Source organism: Cherax quadricarinatus, chromosome 11 (assembly GCF_038502225.1).
Source record: "Cherax quadricarinatus isolate ZL_2023a chromosome 11, ASM3850222v1, whole genome shotgun sequence".
NCBI classification, from domain to species: domain Eukaryota; kingdom Metazoa; phylum Arthropoda; class Malacostraca; order Decapoda; family Parastacidae; genus Cherax; species Cherax quadricarinatus.
In genome coordinates, this window is record NC_091302.1 from 25,233,937 (window position 1) to 25,251,448 (window position 17,512).

The 17,512-nt window shown below is 39.4% G+C and overlaps 1 protein-coding gene across 1 annotated transcript in view; it reads right to left on the reverse strand.

Moving 5' to 3' along the window:
• LOC128687524 (uncharacterized) overlaps window positions 1-17,512 on the reverse strand; it is a gene marked incomplete at its 5' end in the record, with an annotated part of 171,202 nt that overhangs the window by 128,587 nt on the left and 25,103 nt on the right. Inside the window, 1 exon segment of the mRNA XM_070083974.1 lies at window positions 340-541. Coding sequence (XP_069940075.1) covers window positions 340-541 — 202 coding nt within the window.

Here is a 17,512-nt window from a genome sequence, read left to right on the forward strand (position 1 = left end):
AGATGAATCTCCTGCCAGTCTGGCTGTGGTGAACTCTAGCTCTAGTCTTCTTAAAGCTGCCATCATGACTCACAAAATCATAATGACATGACTGCAAACAAACCACAGAATGGGTGGGTTAGAACCCAGTGGAGTTTTATGACTCACTCACCATGGGTTCTAACCCCACTTGTTATGTGGTTTGTTCATAATCACGTCATTACAACTTCGAGTCATGATGGTGGCTTTAAGGAGACTAGAGCTAGAGTTCGCCACAGCCATGCTAGCAGGAGGTTTATTTGTAAAATCTTGCATTTGTAGTCATATTTGGGCCCATGCTAACCATAAAAGTAACTGTACCTGAGCTGTTTGAGTCAGTTGAGAGTAGTGTGGTCACACTTGGTGGTACTTGATAAACTTTAGCCTTATGTTGAGGATCTGCTGTAGGCTCAGCTTCATCAATGTGCTGCTCCACAAAATACTGACTTTGGTCTAAGCTGCCCATCACCAAAAATGTTGGTACTGATGGCAGAGCCAATGTTGCTAACACCTCTGAATCACTCTGTCAAGAAGAAAGTTTAATCATAAACTATACGTATATTAAAAAAATTAAAATAAAAATTATTTTTTTTTATTTCTCTTAAGTCGTGCAAAGATCGCAGTAGCTATGGATTTTGGGTAAACTTAATAATAAGTCAAAACTACTTCTTAAATAAAGACCTAACATATTATTGAAGACAACTTGTGTAGCTCACTACAATTACAAGTACAAGGAGACAGATTACAAATAGTAAATTACAAAAGAATTACATGCATTTCCATTGCTTCAATGATCTGCATTTTATGGAGAGATTGAACAGAGGTGGTGAAATCACAGCATGACAACTCAGGGAACAAGTGGAGCTTCAACCCATGGTGAGTCATAAAACTAAGAGGCCAGTGTGTTAACTACTGGGCCACTTGCCACTAAGAAGATTCATTTAACTACGTATATTTCTATATACCAAAGGGAGGTTAGCATGGGCCTCACTCTGACTACAAATGCAGGATTTTACAGAAGAATCCCACACCAGCATGACTGTGGCAGACTCTAGCTCAAGTCCTTTCAAAGCCACCATCATGACTCAAGAAATCATAATAACATATTTAAGTCAGAATTAATAACTGATTTTTGACAATATTAGAAAATATTTGGTAGCTGGAGAACTTTTGGCATTTTCATGCAATGAGTTTCAATTTTTAGGGCCTTTTATCTGCATGGAGTTTTTGAACAGGTTGAGATGAGCATGTGAAATGTCAAAGAGATACCTGTTCCCCATACTAAGTCATGTGTTCTGCTGCAGCTCTCTAGATAGAATTTAAATTCTGGATTAATGTTTGAGCTGAGAGTCCTGTAGACAGTGTGCACAGTGGAAAATGTGAATATTCTGTGCATTAAGAAAATATAAACTTTTGAATAAGGCTGATGTGTGTTGCCTGGAGCCTGAATGAGTGATTATTCTGAGAACTGATTTCTGCTGTGTAACAACAGGTCTAAGGTGATTAGTTGTTGTTGATCACCATGCACAGATACCACAGGTGAAGCATGGATACATTAGAGAGTAGTACAAAGTGTGCAAGGAAGTTCAGGGAGATATAACATTTTTGAGAGAAAGCTCAGTTTGGATGTTTTTTACACAAGTGAGTGTTGGAGTTTAGCTTCCTCTCCTGGTGTACTTCCATGAATTTACCTTCATCCTGCCTAGCGATTGGTGCCTTATTAATTTTTATGTTCAAATAATCATTGTACTTCCCAAACATTATGTAGAAGGTCTTGTTAATATTTAATGTGAGTTTATTTACAATCTTCAGTAACTGTCCCTTATCTAAACTGTTTTTTACATTACAAAATATCTTATCCAATTTTGTACAATAGTATTACCCCAAAAATATTAACTCTAGTACAGTACAGCCTCTCCTCACTTAGCGATGTGCTTGTTTACCGATGACTCAGACTTACGATGGGCTCTCTGAGGAGTATGCTTACCTAAATAATGTATATTAGAGCTCATTTCCTCTAATCCATTTATTACAATATACAGTAAACTACTGTATAAATACTTAAAAATGGTGCAAAGGTGACATTAAAACAATATCAAAGATGGATGACACAAACCCACCACCATTATAGTATACTCCTCACTTTGCAACGAATTTGTTTACCAATGTGGTATTAGGAACGGAATTCCATCGTGAAGTGAGGAGAGGCTGTACATATAAAATAAACTGTAAATTTATTACTGTACAATAAAATCCTTGAACATTAAAATGGTATAAAATACCGACAGGTTGTTAGGTAAGACACATATGCAACAGTTAGGTATCTTTATAATGAAACGTTTCGCCTACACAGTAGGCTTCTTCAGTCAAGTACAGAAAAGTTGATAGAAGCAGAAGATACTTGAAGACGATGTAATCAGTCCATCACCCTTAAAGTTTTGAGGTGGTCAGTCCCTCAGTCTGGAGAAGAGCATTGTTCCATAGTATGAAACAATATTGTTTCATACTATGGAACAATGCTCTTCTCCAGACTGAGGGACTGACCACCTCAAAACTTTAAGGGTGATGGACTGATTACATCTTCTTCAAGTATCTTCTGCTTCTATCAACTTTTCTGTACTTGACTGAAGAAGCCTACTGTGTAGGCGAAACGTTTCATTATAAAGATACCTAACTGTTGCATATGTGTCTTACCTAACAATAAAATCCTTGTAGATGAAAGGCATTACTTATCTTGGTTATGAGTCTGAGCCCAGAAGATTGGCCTTAACTCAAACAAAACTAAAAATCAAATAAATCACAGACTTTTGTAAACATCAACTTACTTTAGCTCATTTCACTTGTTGGAAACAAGAAAAATGTAATAAATGAGGTGTTGCTCAAATCAGGTAGTTTGTGTCTCAGTGTTAGTGCATTTTACACACAATCAAAGGTCCTGGTATAATCCTGGGGTGGGTGGAAACATAGAGAATGTTTCCCCGTTGCCCTTGTTCACTGGCAGTAAACAGATGCTTGGGAGTTAGGCAATGTATGGGTTATATCCTGGGGAAGAGGACCACAAGACCCTAATAGAAATACGTATACCACAATGCTTGGATTTCTTGGGTTATCCTGGGTTATTAAGCTTCCAAACTTAATAATCTGAAAGAAGTCTTCACTGCTTCAGCCTGTCCTAAAAATCAGATAGGATGACCACACACACACACACACACACACACACACACACACACACACAAATAAATTCACCATGACTAATTCAATAGTTGCCTTCCATAGCATAAGCTACATCACCATTAATAACAAAAAGACACAATACTGTGACTGGAAAAATGCACAAATAACCCGTGTGACTCTGTAAATGGTCCAAGTCAGACCGTCCTCTCTCCTATGCATAGGATTTTGTGTGTACATCACTATTCAAATGATGTGCTGAACTACAACAACCCCACTGTCCATTCTTCAGAGTGCAGACATTGTACTTCCCACCTTCAGAACTACAACATTCACACCCATTCTTCAGAGTGCAGATATTGTACTTCCCACCTTCAGAACTACAACATCCACACCCATTCTTCAGAGTGCAGATATTGTACTTCCCACCTTCAGAACTACAACATTCACACCTATTCTTCAGAGTGCAGATATTGTACTTCCCACCTTCAGAACTACAACATCCACACCCATTCTTCAGAGTGCAGATATTGTACTTCCCACCTTCAGAACTACAACATCCACACCCATTCTTCAGAGTGCAGACATTGTACTTCCCACCTTCAGAACTACAACATTCATACCCATTCTTCAGAGTGCAGACACTGTACTACTTCCCACCTTCAGAACTACAACATTCACACCATTCTTCAGAGTGCAGACATTGTACTTCCCACCTTCAGAACTACAACATTCATACCCATTCTTCAGAGTGCAGGCACTGTACTACCCACCTTCAGAACAACAACATCCACACCCATTCTTCAGAGTGCAGACATTGTACTTCCCACCTTCAGAACTACAACATCCACACCCATTCTTCAGAGTGCAGACATTGTACTTCCCACCTTCAGAACTACAACATTCATACCCATTCTTCAGAGTGCAGACACTGTACTACTTCCCACCTTCAGAACTACAACATTCACACCATTCTTCAGAGTGCAGATATTGTACTTCCCACCTTCTGAACTACAACAACCCTACCACCCATCCTTCAGAGTACAAGCATTGTAGTACTTCCTACCTTCAGAACTACAGCATCCACACCCATTCTTCAGAGTGCAGGCACTGTAGTTCCCACCTTCAGAACAACAACATCTGCACCCATCCTTCAGAGTGCAGGCACTGTACTACCCACCTTCAGAACAACAACATCCACACCCATCCTTCAGAGTGCAGGCACTGTACTTCCCACCTTCAGAACAACAACATCCACACCCATCCTTCAGAGTGCAGGCACTGTACTTCCCACCTTCATAACAACATCTGCGCCCATCCTTCAGAGTGCAGGCACTGTACTACCCACCTTCAGAACAACAACATCCACACCCATCCTTCAGAGTGCAGGCACTGTACTTCCCACCTTCAGAACAACAAAATTCCCACCCATCCTTCAGAGTGCAGGCACTGTACTTCCCACCTTCAGAACAACAATATTCCCACCCATCCTTCAGAGTGCAGGCACTGTACTTCCCATCTTCAGAACAACAAAATTCCTACCCATCCTTCAGAGTGCAGGCACTGTACTTCCCACCTTCAGAAGTCAAGTTCAGCTGAAGAAAAATGACCATTGCTGTAATTTTACCATCCTTTAGCTCTCACTTCAAGTTTAAACCTCATAACTGTAGTAATCTTTTCTATGAGTATGGCAGTGTTTAACTGATGAATTTCCCTCTTATTTTACTCATGTTTACTCAGCCTTGCTGTGTGAGTAAGGTGAGTCTTGATAATTCTGGATATACCCAGTGTTTCAAAATTACTTCGCTTTCCTGCCATCATCCCAGAACTCATTTCAAACTCTTGTTCTGGAGAATCAATATGTATACCACATCTTAAAACGCATGCAAGTTTCCACGTCTTCTAATAACATGTTCATTTTTCCACTATAATAATCTACCTTGTCCATAATTACTATCACATTTACTTTGTCTGTTTCATAAGGGGACATCCAGGATCTTTCCTTAATTCATGGTACAACTTAACAGATCTTTGAGGATAATTGTGTTGCAGAGGTCTGAGTGAAGCTCAGACCTCTGAACATGTTATCAGAAGACAGGGGAACTTACGTGCCCCTTAACTTGTTATGGTATTTAACTGCAGCATTAATATATTTTGTATTTACAGTTATTTTTAAGACAGCTAAAATATATGAAGATGATCTTACTAAGAGATACAAGAGTGACCACGTACAGTGGAACCTCGAGTTTCGTACTTAATCCATTCCAGGAGCTAGTACTAAAGTCGAAACGTACTAAAGTCAAAGTGATATTTCCCATAAGAAATAATGTAAATCCAATTAATCCGTTCCAGACCCACAAAAATATTCACAAAAAATACATTTTATTTAAAACAACTATAGTTTTACATACACACATACATACATTCAACATTGCCATGATAAGCCTGAGTCACTTAGACATGAGAGAATGGGTGTGCGCACTCACTGTGCGCCATATTAAAATAATTGGGGGATGCCTGGGTACCATATGCTCTTTTTTCCTATTAAAAAATAAAAAAAACAATTTTTTTTTCTCAAAAAATTTGGGGCACTACGCAAGTGAATGTATATATACATTTGGACCATTTAAGGGTTAAGCTTGTCTAATATATCTATTTTCTTCATAACTCCTAGATTTAAATGCTTAACCCCTTCAGGGTCCAAGGCCCAAATCTGAAGTGGTGCCGCAGTGTCCCAAGAATTTTCAAAAAAAAAATTTGTTATTTTTTCTTATGAAATGGTAGAGAATCTTTTTGTGAAGGTAATAAAACAAAAAGTACGAAATTTGATGGAAAATTGACGAAATTATGCTCTCGCGAATTTTGATGTGTCAGCGATATTTACGAATCGGCGATTTTGCCGATTTTGACTCCCATTTTAGGCCAATTACATTATTCCAGTCAACCAAATTCTTAGCTATTTCACTAGTATTACTTCTATTCTATCGATTGAGCACAAGAAAACGCCAAGTCAACTGTTTCAACTACAAAATAAAGTGATCGGAAATTGTTAATTTGGCCAATTTAACACAAAGTTCAAAATATTCCAATTTCAAAATAGGGTCCAGAATAAACAATGTAGGTATTCCTGGAACTAAACTAACATTTCCTCTGTTCATTAGTTACGTTTTGAGGCTTTACAAATAAATTCCATTTTGATTTTTTATTCACATAATAAATTTTTATTCACACCAAAAAACAGAAGATTTACTGTTATGCAATACTGTAATAATTGTATAAATATCATCACCATATTTGTGAATGTATATTAGACCCACCAGCTGGCATGTATTAGACGTGGGAGGTCGTTTGTTTACTCTTGAATATTGGCAAAAATTTAACATTTCCGGTACTTTGAGCTCAGTTTCAAGCCATTTCCAGTGCTAAAACCAATCAAAATCATCTCTATTTCTGTAATATGTCTTCCATTCTTTCAAATGAGACCAAGAAATCACAAATACAACTATAAAAAACATACAAAAAAACACTGCAAAGTCGCCCTTTTAATTGAAAAATAATGATTTCAGTTTTTTTTCTCTCATTATACACAGTGTGCTGCAGGATCTGTTTTATGTGGTGCACACATACCACATAGATGTATTCTCTCATATCTAGGCCCAAATGTACCACTCACAGTTTATCAGAGTGAGCTGAGCTCATGACGTAGATCTACGGTTTGGACCCTGAACGTAAAGCCGTAGATCTACGGGACGGACCCTGAAAGGGTTAAACTCGAGTTCGGCTATATAAAAATAACTGGATTCCCTGAAATATGCTCTTTTTTCCTATTAAAAAATAAAAAAAACAATTTTTTTTCTCTCAAAAAATTTGGGGCGCTACGCGAGTGAATGTATATATACATTTGGACCATTTAAGGGTTAAAGTGCAGGCATTGTACTTCCCATTTCCTGGACTCGAGTCTGGCTATATAAAAATAACTGGATTCCCTGAATCCCTTCACTAAATATTACCCTGCTCACACTCCAAGCCCCTCACCCACTAAACCTCCTTTACCCCCTCCCTCCAACCTTATCGAGGATGACCCCTACCCTGCCTTCCTTCCCCTACAGATTTATATGCTCTCTATGTCATTCTACTTTGATCCATTCTCTCTAAATGGCCAAACCACCTCAATAACCTCTCTTCAGCCCTCTGACTAATACTTTTATTAACTCCACACCTTCTCCTAATTTCCACACTCCGAATTTTCTGCATAATATTTACACCACACATTGCCCTTAGACAGGACATCTCCACTGCCTCCAACTGCCTCCTCTCTGGAGTATTTACAACCCAAGCTTCACACCCATACAAGAGTGTTGGTACTACTATACTTTCATAGATTCCCTTCTTTGCCTCCATAGATAATGTTTTTTGTCTCCACTTATACCTCAATGAACCACTCGCCTTTTTTTCTTCATCAATTCTATGATTAACCTCATCCTTCATAAAGCCATCCGCTGACACATCAACTCCCAAATATCTGAAAACATTCACTTCTTCCATACTCCTCCTCCCCAATTTGATATCCAATTTTTCTTTATCTAAATCATTTGATACCCTCATCACCTTACTCTTTTCTATGTTCATTTTCAACTTTCTACTTTTACACACAATCCCAAACCTCATCTGCTGACCTTTGCAATTTTACTTTAGAATCTCCCATAAGCACAGTATCATCAGGAAAAAGTAACTGTCAATTCCCATTTTGAATTTGATTCCCCATAATTTAATCCCACCCCTCTCCCGAACACCCTAGCATTTACTTCTTTTACAACCCCATCTATAAATATATTAAACAACCATGGTGACATTACACATCCCTGTCTAAGACCTACTTTTACCGGGAAGTAGTCTCCCTCTCTTCTAAACACCCTAACTTGAGCCTCACTATCCTCATAAAAACTCTTTACAGCATTTAGCAACTTACCACCTATTCCATATACAGGTCTCCCTCAACATTCGCGAGGGTTAGGGGATCAAGAGCCTCGCAAATGTTAAAAATCCGTGAATGTTTGGTGCCCCAACATATTGTAGGGAAATATAATACAATACTGCTTCCTTAACGTGTTGAACCATGAACAATCATAAAATACATGAAAATGTCGTAAATTGTACTAAATATATACATGTTATGCTTTAATAACATGTATGTTATTAAATACCACAGACTCCACCACTGCCTCCACCAATGCCTCCACCACTGCCTCAACCACTGAGAGTCCCTACTACCCTCCCTCCGACCCCCACAACTGGCAGCCAGCCCTCCCACCACTCAGTGTGGTGAGTGTTTTGTTTGTTCATTATTTGCTATTAAACTACAGTATAAATAATGTAAACCCATTAATGACTGCATATTAGAATGGCTATTCGGACAGGTATTGGACGGTGACATCATGTGTTTACTCTTGAACACAGCAAAGAATCAAACATTTCTACTACTGCTAATAATAACAATAGTAATAATAATAATAATAATAATAATAATAATAATAATAATAATAATAATAATAATACGATATAATTGAAGAAGGAAATTGTACAAAAATACGAGGGAGTGGTTGACACATCATCAGTGTGGCTTTGTTTATGCTGGAGTGAGCATTAGTCTCCCTGCTCTTCCAAACATTTCACAATAATTCAGCAGATGAGGCAGTGGTATTTAATAACATATATATTATTTTATTTTTTTATTATCACACTGGCCGATTCCCACCAAGGCAGGGTGGCCCGAAAAAGAAAAACTTTCACCATCATTCACTCCATCACTGTCTTGCCAGAAGGGTGCTTTACACTACAGTTTTTAAACTGCAACATTAACACCCCTCCTTCAGAGTGCAGGCACTGTACTTCCCATCTCCAGGACTCAAGTCCGGCCTGCCGGTTTCCCTGAATCCCTTCATAAATGTTACTTTGCTCACACTCCAACAGCACGTCAAGTATTAAAAACCATTTGTCTCCATTCACTCCTATCAAACACGCTCACGCATGCCTGCTGGAAGTCCAAGCCCCTCGCACACAAAACCTCCTTTACCCCCTCCCTCCAACCTTTCCTAGGCCGACCCCTACCCCGCCTTCCTTCCACTACAGACTGATACACTCTTGAAGTCATTCTGTTTCGCTCCATTCTCTCTACATGTCCGAACCACCTCAACAACCCTTCCTCAGCCCTCTGGACAACAGTTTTGGTAATCCCGCACCTCCTCCTAACTTCCAAACTACGAATTCTCTGCATTATATTCACACCACACATTGCCCTCAGACATGACATCTCCACTGCCTCCAGCCTTCTCCTCGCTGCAACATTTATCACCCACGCTTCACACCCATATAAGAGCGTTGGTAAAACTATACTCTCATACATTCCCCTCTTTGCCTCCAAGGACAAAGTTCTTTGTCTCCACAGACTCCTAAGTGCACCACTCACTCTTTTTCCCTCATCAATTCTATGATTCACCTCATCTTTCATAGACACATCCACTGACACGTCCACTCCCAAATATATGAATATGTTCACCTCCTCCATACTCTCTCCCTCCAATCTGATATTCAATCTTTCATCACCTAATCTTTTTGTTATCCTCATAACCTTACTCTTTCCTGTATTCACCTTTAATTTTCTTCTTTTGCACACCCTACCAAATTCATCCACCAATCTCTGCAACTTCTCTTCAGAATCTCCCAAGAGCACAGTGTCATCAGCAAAGAGCAGCTGTGACAACTCCCACTTTGTGTGTGATTCTTTATCTTTTAACTCCACGCCTCTTGCCAAGACCCTCGCATTTACTTCTCTTACAACCCCATCTATAAATATATTAAACAACCACGGTGACATCACACATCCCTGTCTAAGGCCTACTTTTACTGGGAAAAAATTTCCCTCTTTCCTACATACTCTAACTTGAGCCTCACTATCCTCGTAAAAACTCTTCACTGCTTTCAGTAACCTACCTCCTACACCATACACTTGCAACATCTGCCACATTGCCCCCCTATCCACCCTGTCATACGCCTTTTCCAAATCCATAAATGCCACAAAGACCTCTTTAGCCTTATCTAAATACTGTTCACTTATATGTTTCACTGTAAACACCTGGTCCACACACCCCCTACCTTTCCTAAAGCCTCCTTGTTCATCTGCTATCCATCTGCTACAAAACAAATTCTGGCCACAAAATAGAGCGAAACACCAACGTCAAAGACCTGGGAGTGATCATGTCGGAGGATCTCACCTTCAAGGACCATAACATTGTATCAATCGCATCTGCTAGAAAAATGACAGGATGGATAATGAGAACCTTCAAAACTAGGGAGGCCAAGCCCATGATGACACTCTTCAGGTCACTTGTTCTATCTAGGCTGGAATATTGCTGCACACTAACAGCACCTTTCAAGGCAGGTGAAATTGCCGACCTAGAAAATGTACAGAGAACTTTCACGGCGCGGATAACGGAGATAAAACACCTCAATTATTGGGAGCGCTTGAGGTTCCTAAACCTGTATTCCCTGGAACGCAGGAGGGAGAGATACATGATTATATACACCTGGAAAATCCTAGAGGGACTAGTACCGAACTTGCACACGAAAATCACCCACTACGAAAGCAAAAGACTTGGCAGACGATGCACCATCCCCCCAATGAAAAGCAGGGGTGTCACTAGCACGTTAAGAGACCATACAATAAGTGTCAGGGGCCCGAGACTGTTCAACTGCCTCCCAGCACACATAAGGGGGATTACCAACAGACCCCTGGCAGTCTTCAAGCTGGCACTGGACAAGCACCTAAAGTCAGTTCCGGATCAGCCGGGCTGTGGCTCGTATGTTGGTTTGCGTGCAGCCAGCAGCAACAGCCTGGTTGATCAGGCTCTGATCCACCAGGAGGCCTGGTCTCAGACCGGGCCGCGGGGGCGTTGACCCCCGGAACTCTCTCCAGGTAAACTCCAGGTATTCTCCGTCTTATTCCTAATTCTTTCAATTATAACTCTACCATACACTTTACCAGGTATACTCAACAAACTTATCCCCCTATAATTTTTGCGCTCTCTTTTATCCCCTTTGCCTTTATACAAAGGAACTATGCATGCTCTCTGCCAATCCCTAGGTACCTTACCCTCTTCCATACATTTATTAAATAATTGCACCAACCACTCCAAAACTATATCCCCACCTGCTTTTAACATTTCTATCTTTATCCCATCAATCCCGGCTGCCTTACCCCCTTTCATTTTACCTACTGCCTCACGAACTTCCCCCACACTCACAACTGACTCTTCCTCACTCCTACAAGATGTTATTCCTCCTTGCCCTATACACGAAATCACAGCTTCCCTATCTTCATCAACATTCAACAATTCCTCAAAATATTCCCTCCATCTTCCCAATACCTCTAACTCTCCATTTAATAACTCTCCTCTCCTATTTTTAACTGACAAATCCATTTGTTCTCTAGGCTTTCTTAACTTGTTAATCTCACTCCAAAACTTTTTCTTATTTTCAACAAAATTTGTTGATAACATCTCACCCACTCTCTCATTTGCTCTCTTTTTACATTGCTTCACCACTCTCTTAACCTCTCTCTTTTTCTCCATATACTCTTCCCTCCTTGCATCACTTCTACTTTGTAAAAACTTGTCATATGCTAACTTTTTCTCCCTTACTACTCTCTTTACATCATCATTCCACCAATCGCTCCTCTTCCCTCCTGCACCGACTTTCCTGTAACCACAAACTTCTGCTGAACACTCTAACACTACATTTTTAAACCTACCCCATACCTCTTCGACCCCATTGCCTATGCTCTCATTAGCCCATCTATCCTCCAATAGCTGTTTATATCTTACCCTAACTGCCTCCTCTTTTAGTTTATAAACCTTCACCTCTCTCTTCCCTGATGCTTCTATTCTCCTTGTATCCCATCTACCTTTTACTCTCAGTGTAGCTACAACTAGAAAGTGATCTGATGTATCTGTGGCCCCTCTATAAACATGTACATCCTGAAGTCTACTCAACAGTCTTTTATCTACCAATACATAATCCAACAAACTACTGTCATTTCACCCTACATCATATCTTGTATACTTATTTATCCTCTTTTTCTTAAAATATGTATTACCTATAACTAAACCCCTTTCTATACAAAGTTCAATCAATGGGCTCCCATTATCATTTACACCTGGCACCCCAAACTTACCTACCACACCCTCTCTAAAAGTTTCTCCTACTTTAGCATTCAGGTCCCCTACCACAATTACTCTCTCACTTGGTTCAAAGGCTCCTATACATTCACTTAACATCTATTATATGTAACATATATGTTACATATAATAAAAGTACATATTATTAATAATATGTATTATTATTATTAATAACATGTATGTTAGGAGGGGTGTTAATGTTGCAGTTTAAAAACTGGCAAGACAGTGATGGAGTGAATGATGGTGAAAGTTTTTCTTTTTCGGGCCACCCTGCCTTGGTGGGAATCGGCCAGTGTGATAATAATAAAATATATATGTATGTTATTAAATACCACTGCCTCAACCGCTGCCTCAACCACTGCCTCAATTGCTGCCTCACCCACTGCCTCAATCGCTGCCTCAACAGCTGCCTCACCCACTGCCTCAATCGCTGCCTCAACAGCTGCCTCAACCACTGCCTCAATCGCTGCCTCAACAGCTGCCTCAACCACTGCCTCAATCGCTGCCTCAACAGCTGCCTCACCCACTGCCTCAATCGCTGCCTCAACAGCTGCCTCAACCACTGCCTCAATCGCTGCCTCAACAGCTGCCTCAACAGCTCCCTCACCCACTGCCTCAATCGCTGCCTCAATCACTGCCTCAACCACTGCCTCAATCGCTGCCTCAACCACTGCCTCTACCACTCCAGTCACACTCAATCTACAAGCACCAAACACAATGAATTATTGTGAAATGTTTGGAAGAGCAGGGAGACTAATGCTCACTCCAGCATAAACAAAGCTACACTGACGATGCGTCAACCACTCCCTCGTATTTTGTACAACTTCCTTCTTCAATTATATCATATTTATTATTATTATTACTATTATTATTATTATTATTATTATTATTATTATTATTATTACTATTATTATTATTATTATTATTATTATTATTATTATTATTACTATTGTTATTATTAGCAGTAGCAGAAATGTTTGATTCTTTGCTGTGTTTAAGAGTAAACACATGATGTCACTATCTAATACCTGTCCGAATAGCCATTCCAATATGCAGTCATGAATGGGTTTACATTATTTATACTGTAGTTTAATAGCAAATAATGAACAAACAAAACACTCACCACACTGAGTGTGGGAGGGCTTGCTGCCAGTTGCAGGGGTCGGTGGGAGGGTAGTAGGGACTCGCAGGTGGCGGGAAACTTGAATATGATTTGGCGGCTGGGAATTTGGCGGCTGGGAATTTGGTGGCTAGGAATTTGGCGGTTGGGAATTCGTGAATGTGTCAAGCCCGTGAAAGCTGAAAACGTGAATGTTGAGGGGGACCTGTACTTGCAACATCTGCCACATTGCTCCTCTATCCACTCTATCATATGTCTTTTCTAAATCCATAAATGCAATAAAAGCTTCCCTACATTTATCTACATACTGCTCATATATATGCTTCAATGTAAACACTTGATCTACACATCCCCTACCCACTCTGAAACCTCCTTGCTCATTCTCAATCCTACATTGTCTTACCTTTAATTCTTTCAATAATAACCCTACCGTACACTTTTCCTGGTATACTCAGTAAACTTATTCCTTTATAATTTTTACAATCTCTTTTGTCCCCCTTCTCTTTATATAAAGGGACTATACATGCTTTCTGCCAATCCCTAGGTATCTTCCCCTCTTTCATACATTTATTAAACAAAAATACCAACCACTCCAACACTATACATGTATTCCCCCTTGCTTTTAACGTTTCTGTCATGATCCTGTCAGTTCCAGCTGCTTTACCCCCTTTCATTCTACATAATGCCTCACATACCTCCCCCACACTCATATCCTGCTCTTCTTCACTCCTAAAAGATGGTATACCTCCCTGGCCAGTGCATGAAATTACTACTTCCCTTTCTTCATCGAGATTTAAAAGTTCCTCAAAATATTCTCGCCATCTACCCAATACCTCCATCTCCCCATCTACCAACTCCCCTACTCTGTTTTTAACTGACATATCCATTCGTTCCCTAGGCTTTCTTAACTTGTTTAACTCGCTCCAAAATTTTTTCTCATTTTCATTAAAATTTTTTGACAGTGCCTCTCCCACTCTATCATTATATACACACTTATTATTGTGCCTGCTACATATACAGAACATTAAACTCCAATGTCAACTCTCCACTCTAAACTTCTAGACAGCTTCAACAGAACACACAGGCATAACACAAGGCATAAAACAGTTTTTGACATCCTTCATCTCCGTCTCACACTTTGCAAAAATGCAATAGACATAAAGGGCCCAAAGATCTGGAACTCTTTGCCTGAAGCAGCAAGAGGTGCCCTGCCCACAAATCAGTTTAGGATCATACTCAAAATCATCTCATCTCAATAACAACCACTCACACCATGCTAAACCACAACCTAATTCAAAGCAACTCAACTTTACTATTAAGCCATTTTTACAAACTTATAAATGTATCCTTGTATCACTAATTGTGCTACCTCATATTAATAATAGAGTAAAGGAACTTAATTACAAACTTAGAACTGTATGATTGACTGCATCATAAATTGATTGTATCATAAATTGCACTACCTCATATTAATAATAGAGTGAAATTAAGAATACAGTTGGGCTCCAATTTAAGGCATTTCACCTCACGGTGTTCCGCTAATATGGCAATTTCAAATTATGACTAAAACTTTCTGTACAGCGAGCGGTCTTTCAAATATGGCACGCGCCACCCAGTTTGTTTACATTCTCCGTGAGCACATCTCTCTATTATGTAATAATAATCACTCTTAGGCACATTAAATGCCTTATTTTACGTCAATATAGACATTTTCATTAATCCATCTATGATATTTTCTTCAAAATTACGTAAGAAACATGCTATATTTATATAAACATGCTATATAGGTAGTTGTAGGTATGTAACTCAGGTGGACTACATGCCTACATTATTATTATTATTATTATTATTATTATTATTATAACTCTGATAATTATACTTATGTGTACCTGTACATAAGTAAACTTACACACAGTGCTGATATGCAGGTACACATTAAAATCACTAAGAGTATCTTATTAATCTTGAAGATGCCATAATAATAATAATAATAATAATAATAATAATAATAATAATAATAATAATAATAATAATAATAATAATAACACAATAATCACATTGAGGTGCATTAACCCCTAAATGGTCCAAACGTATACATGTATATATGTTCTTATGTGTAGCACCCCAAACGTATATATACGTTTTAATTTTCCTGCCTCCAAATTTGGCACAATTGCTCTGAGATGCCTGGTCAGCATAGAATATTAAAAAAAATCTGGGACCACTTAGTACCTTGCGCTCTTTTTTTTTTCTATAAAAAAAAAATTTTTTTTTTGTCAAAATATTTGGGGAGCTGCGCAAGTGAACATATATATATACGTTTGGACCGTTTAAGGGTTAAATATTGTATAAAACATTAATATAGACATTTTCATTAATCCATCTATGATATTTTCAAAATTATATAAGAAACATGTTTCACAGCATATAAACATGCTTTGTAGGTAGGTGTAGGTATGTAGCCCAGGATGACTACATACCTACACTAAAACCATACATGTCTGGCTGGTTTGTTTACAGAACTCACGAACCTATTACAGTGGACCCCGGTTCATGAAGCCATCGGTATCCGATAAATCCGGTATCTGAAGCATTATATCACAAAAAATTTGCCTTGGTTCCCGTTACAAAACCCGGTATGCGATACTATTCGTACGAGACGTGTCCAGTGTTTACAAGCCAGCCAGTGTGCGCGCATCTAAGGATACATTCGGTACATTCCATATTATCCATATTATGACTGTTTTTGGTGCTTGTTTCTGCAAAATAAGTCACCATGGGCCCTAAGAAAGCTTCTAGTGCCAACCCATTGAGACCAAGGGTGCTAATGACTATTAAAATTAAGGAAATGTGTGCAAAGTGGCTTGAAGTGCAAACTTTTTTTGATGAAAACCACCCTGACACAGCTACTGCAAGCCGTGTTGGCAACCTGTACACTGACAATGTTGTGAACCACTTTAGGAAAGTCATAAAGGAACAAGAGGTACAGGCCTCTATGGACAGATATGTTGTGTGACAGAAGTCCAGTGACTCTCAAGCTGGTCCTAGTGGCATTAAAAGAAGAAGGGAGTTAACCCCGGAAAAGGACTTGCTACCTCAAGTCCTAATGGAGGGGGATTCCCCTTCTAAACATTAAAAACTTCGACACTCTCCCCTCCTCCCATCCCATCAATCATCACCAGATCTTCATTAACCCTTTCAGGGTCCGTCCCGTAGATCTACGGCTTTACGTTCAGGGTCCAAACCGTAGATCTATGCCAAAATTCTAGCGCTGTCAAATTTAGCACGAGAAGGCTGGTAGGCCTACATCTAGGAGAATGGGTCTGGGTGGTCAGTGTGCACACCTTAGAAAAAATCTGGACACCCACATGGCATTGTGGGAACACCGGCAAAGTAGCTTTGTTCATAGTGCCTGGCGGCAAGGAAGCTCTCACTCCCCACTCACTCTCCGGGCGAATTCTGACTCTCCTCTTCACAACTTACAGTTCTAAGACTGATGGAAGTGGAGCTGAAGATGAATTCTATGGTTTTGAACCATATGGTACCATTGTACCATATGGTACAATGGTACCATATGGTACAATGGTGCCATGTCATACAATGGTATCATATGGTACAATGGTACCATATGGTACAATGGTACCATATGGTACAATGGTACCATATAGTACATTGTACCATATAGAACAGAGAACAGGGACCCTAATGGAAATAATTCTGTCTGATTTTTTTGGGTTATCCTAGGTTCACCAAACATATGCTGCTAAGTATGATATTCTATGTAACTTTATTTGTGTATAACTAAATAAACTTACTTATGATGCCACATGCACTTGAGTAAGTTTATTCAGGTGTACAGAAATACAATTACATAGATTATCATACATAGCAGCATATGTATAAAATCCTAGGATAATGAGAGAGTTCCGGGGGTCAACGCCCCCGCGGCCCGGTCTGTGACCAGGCCTCC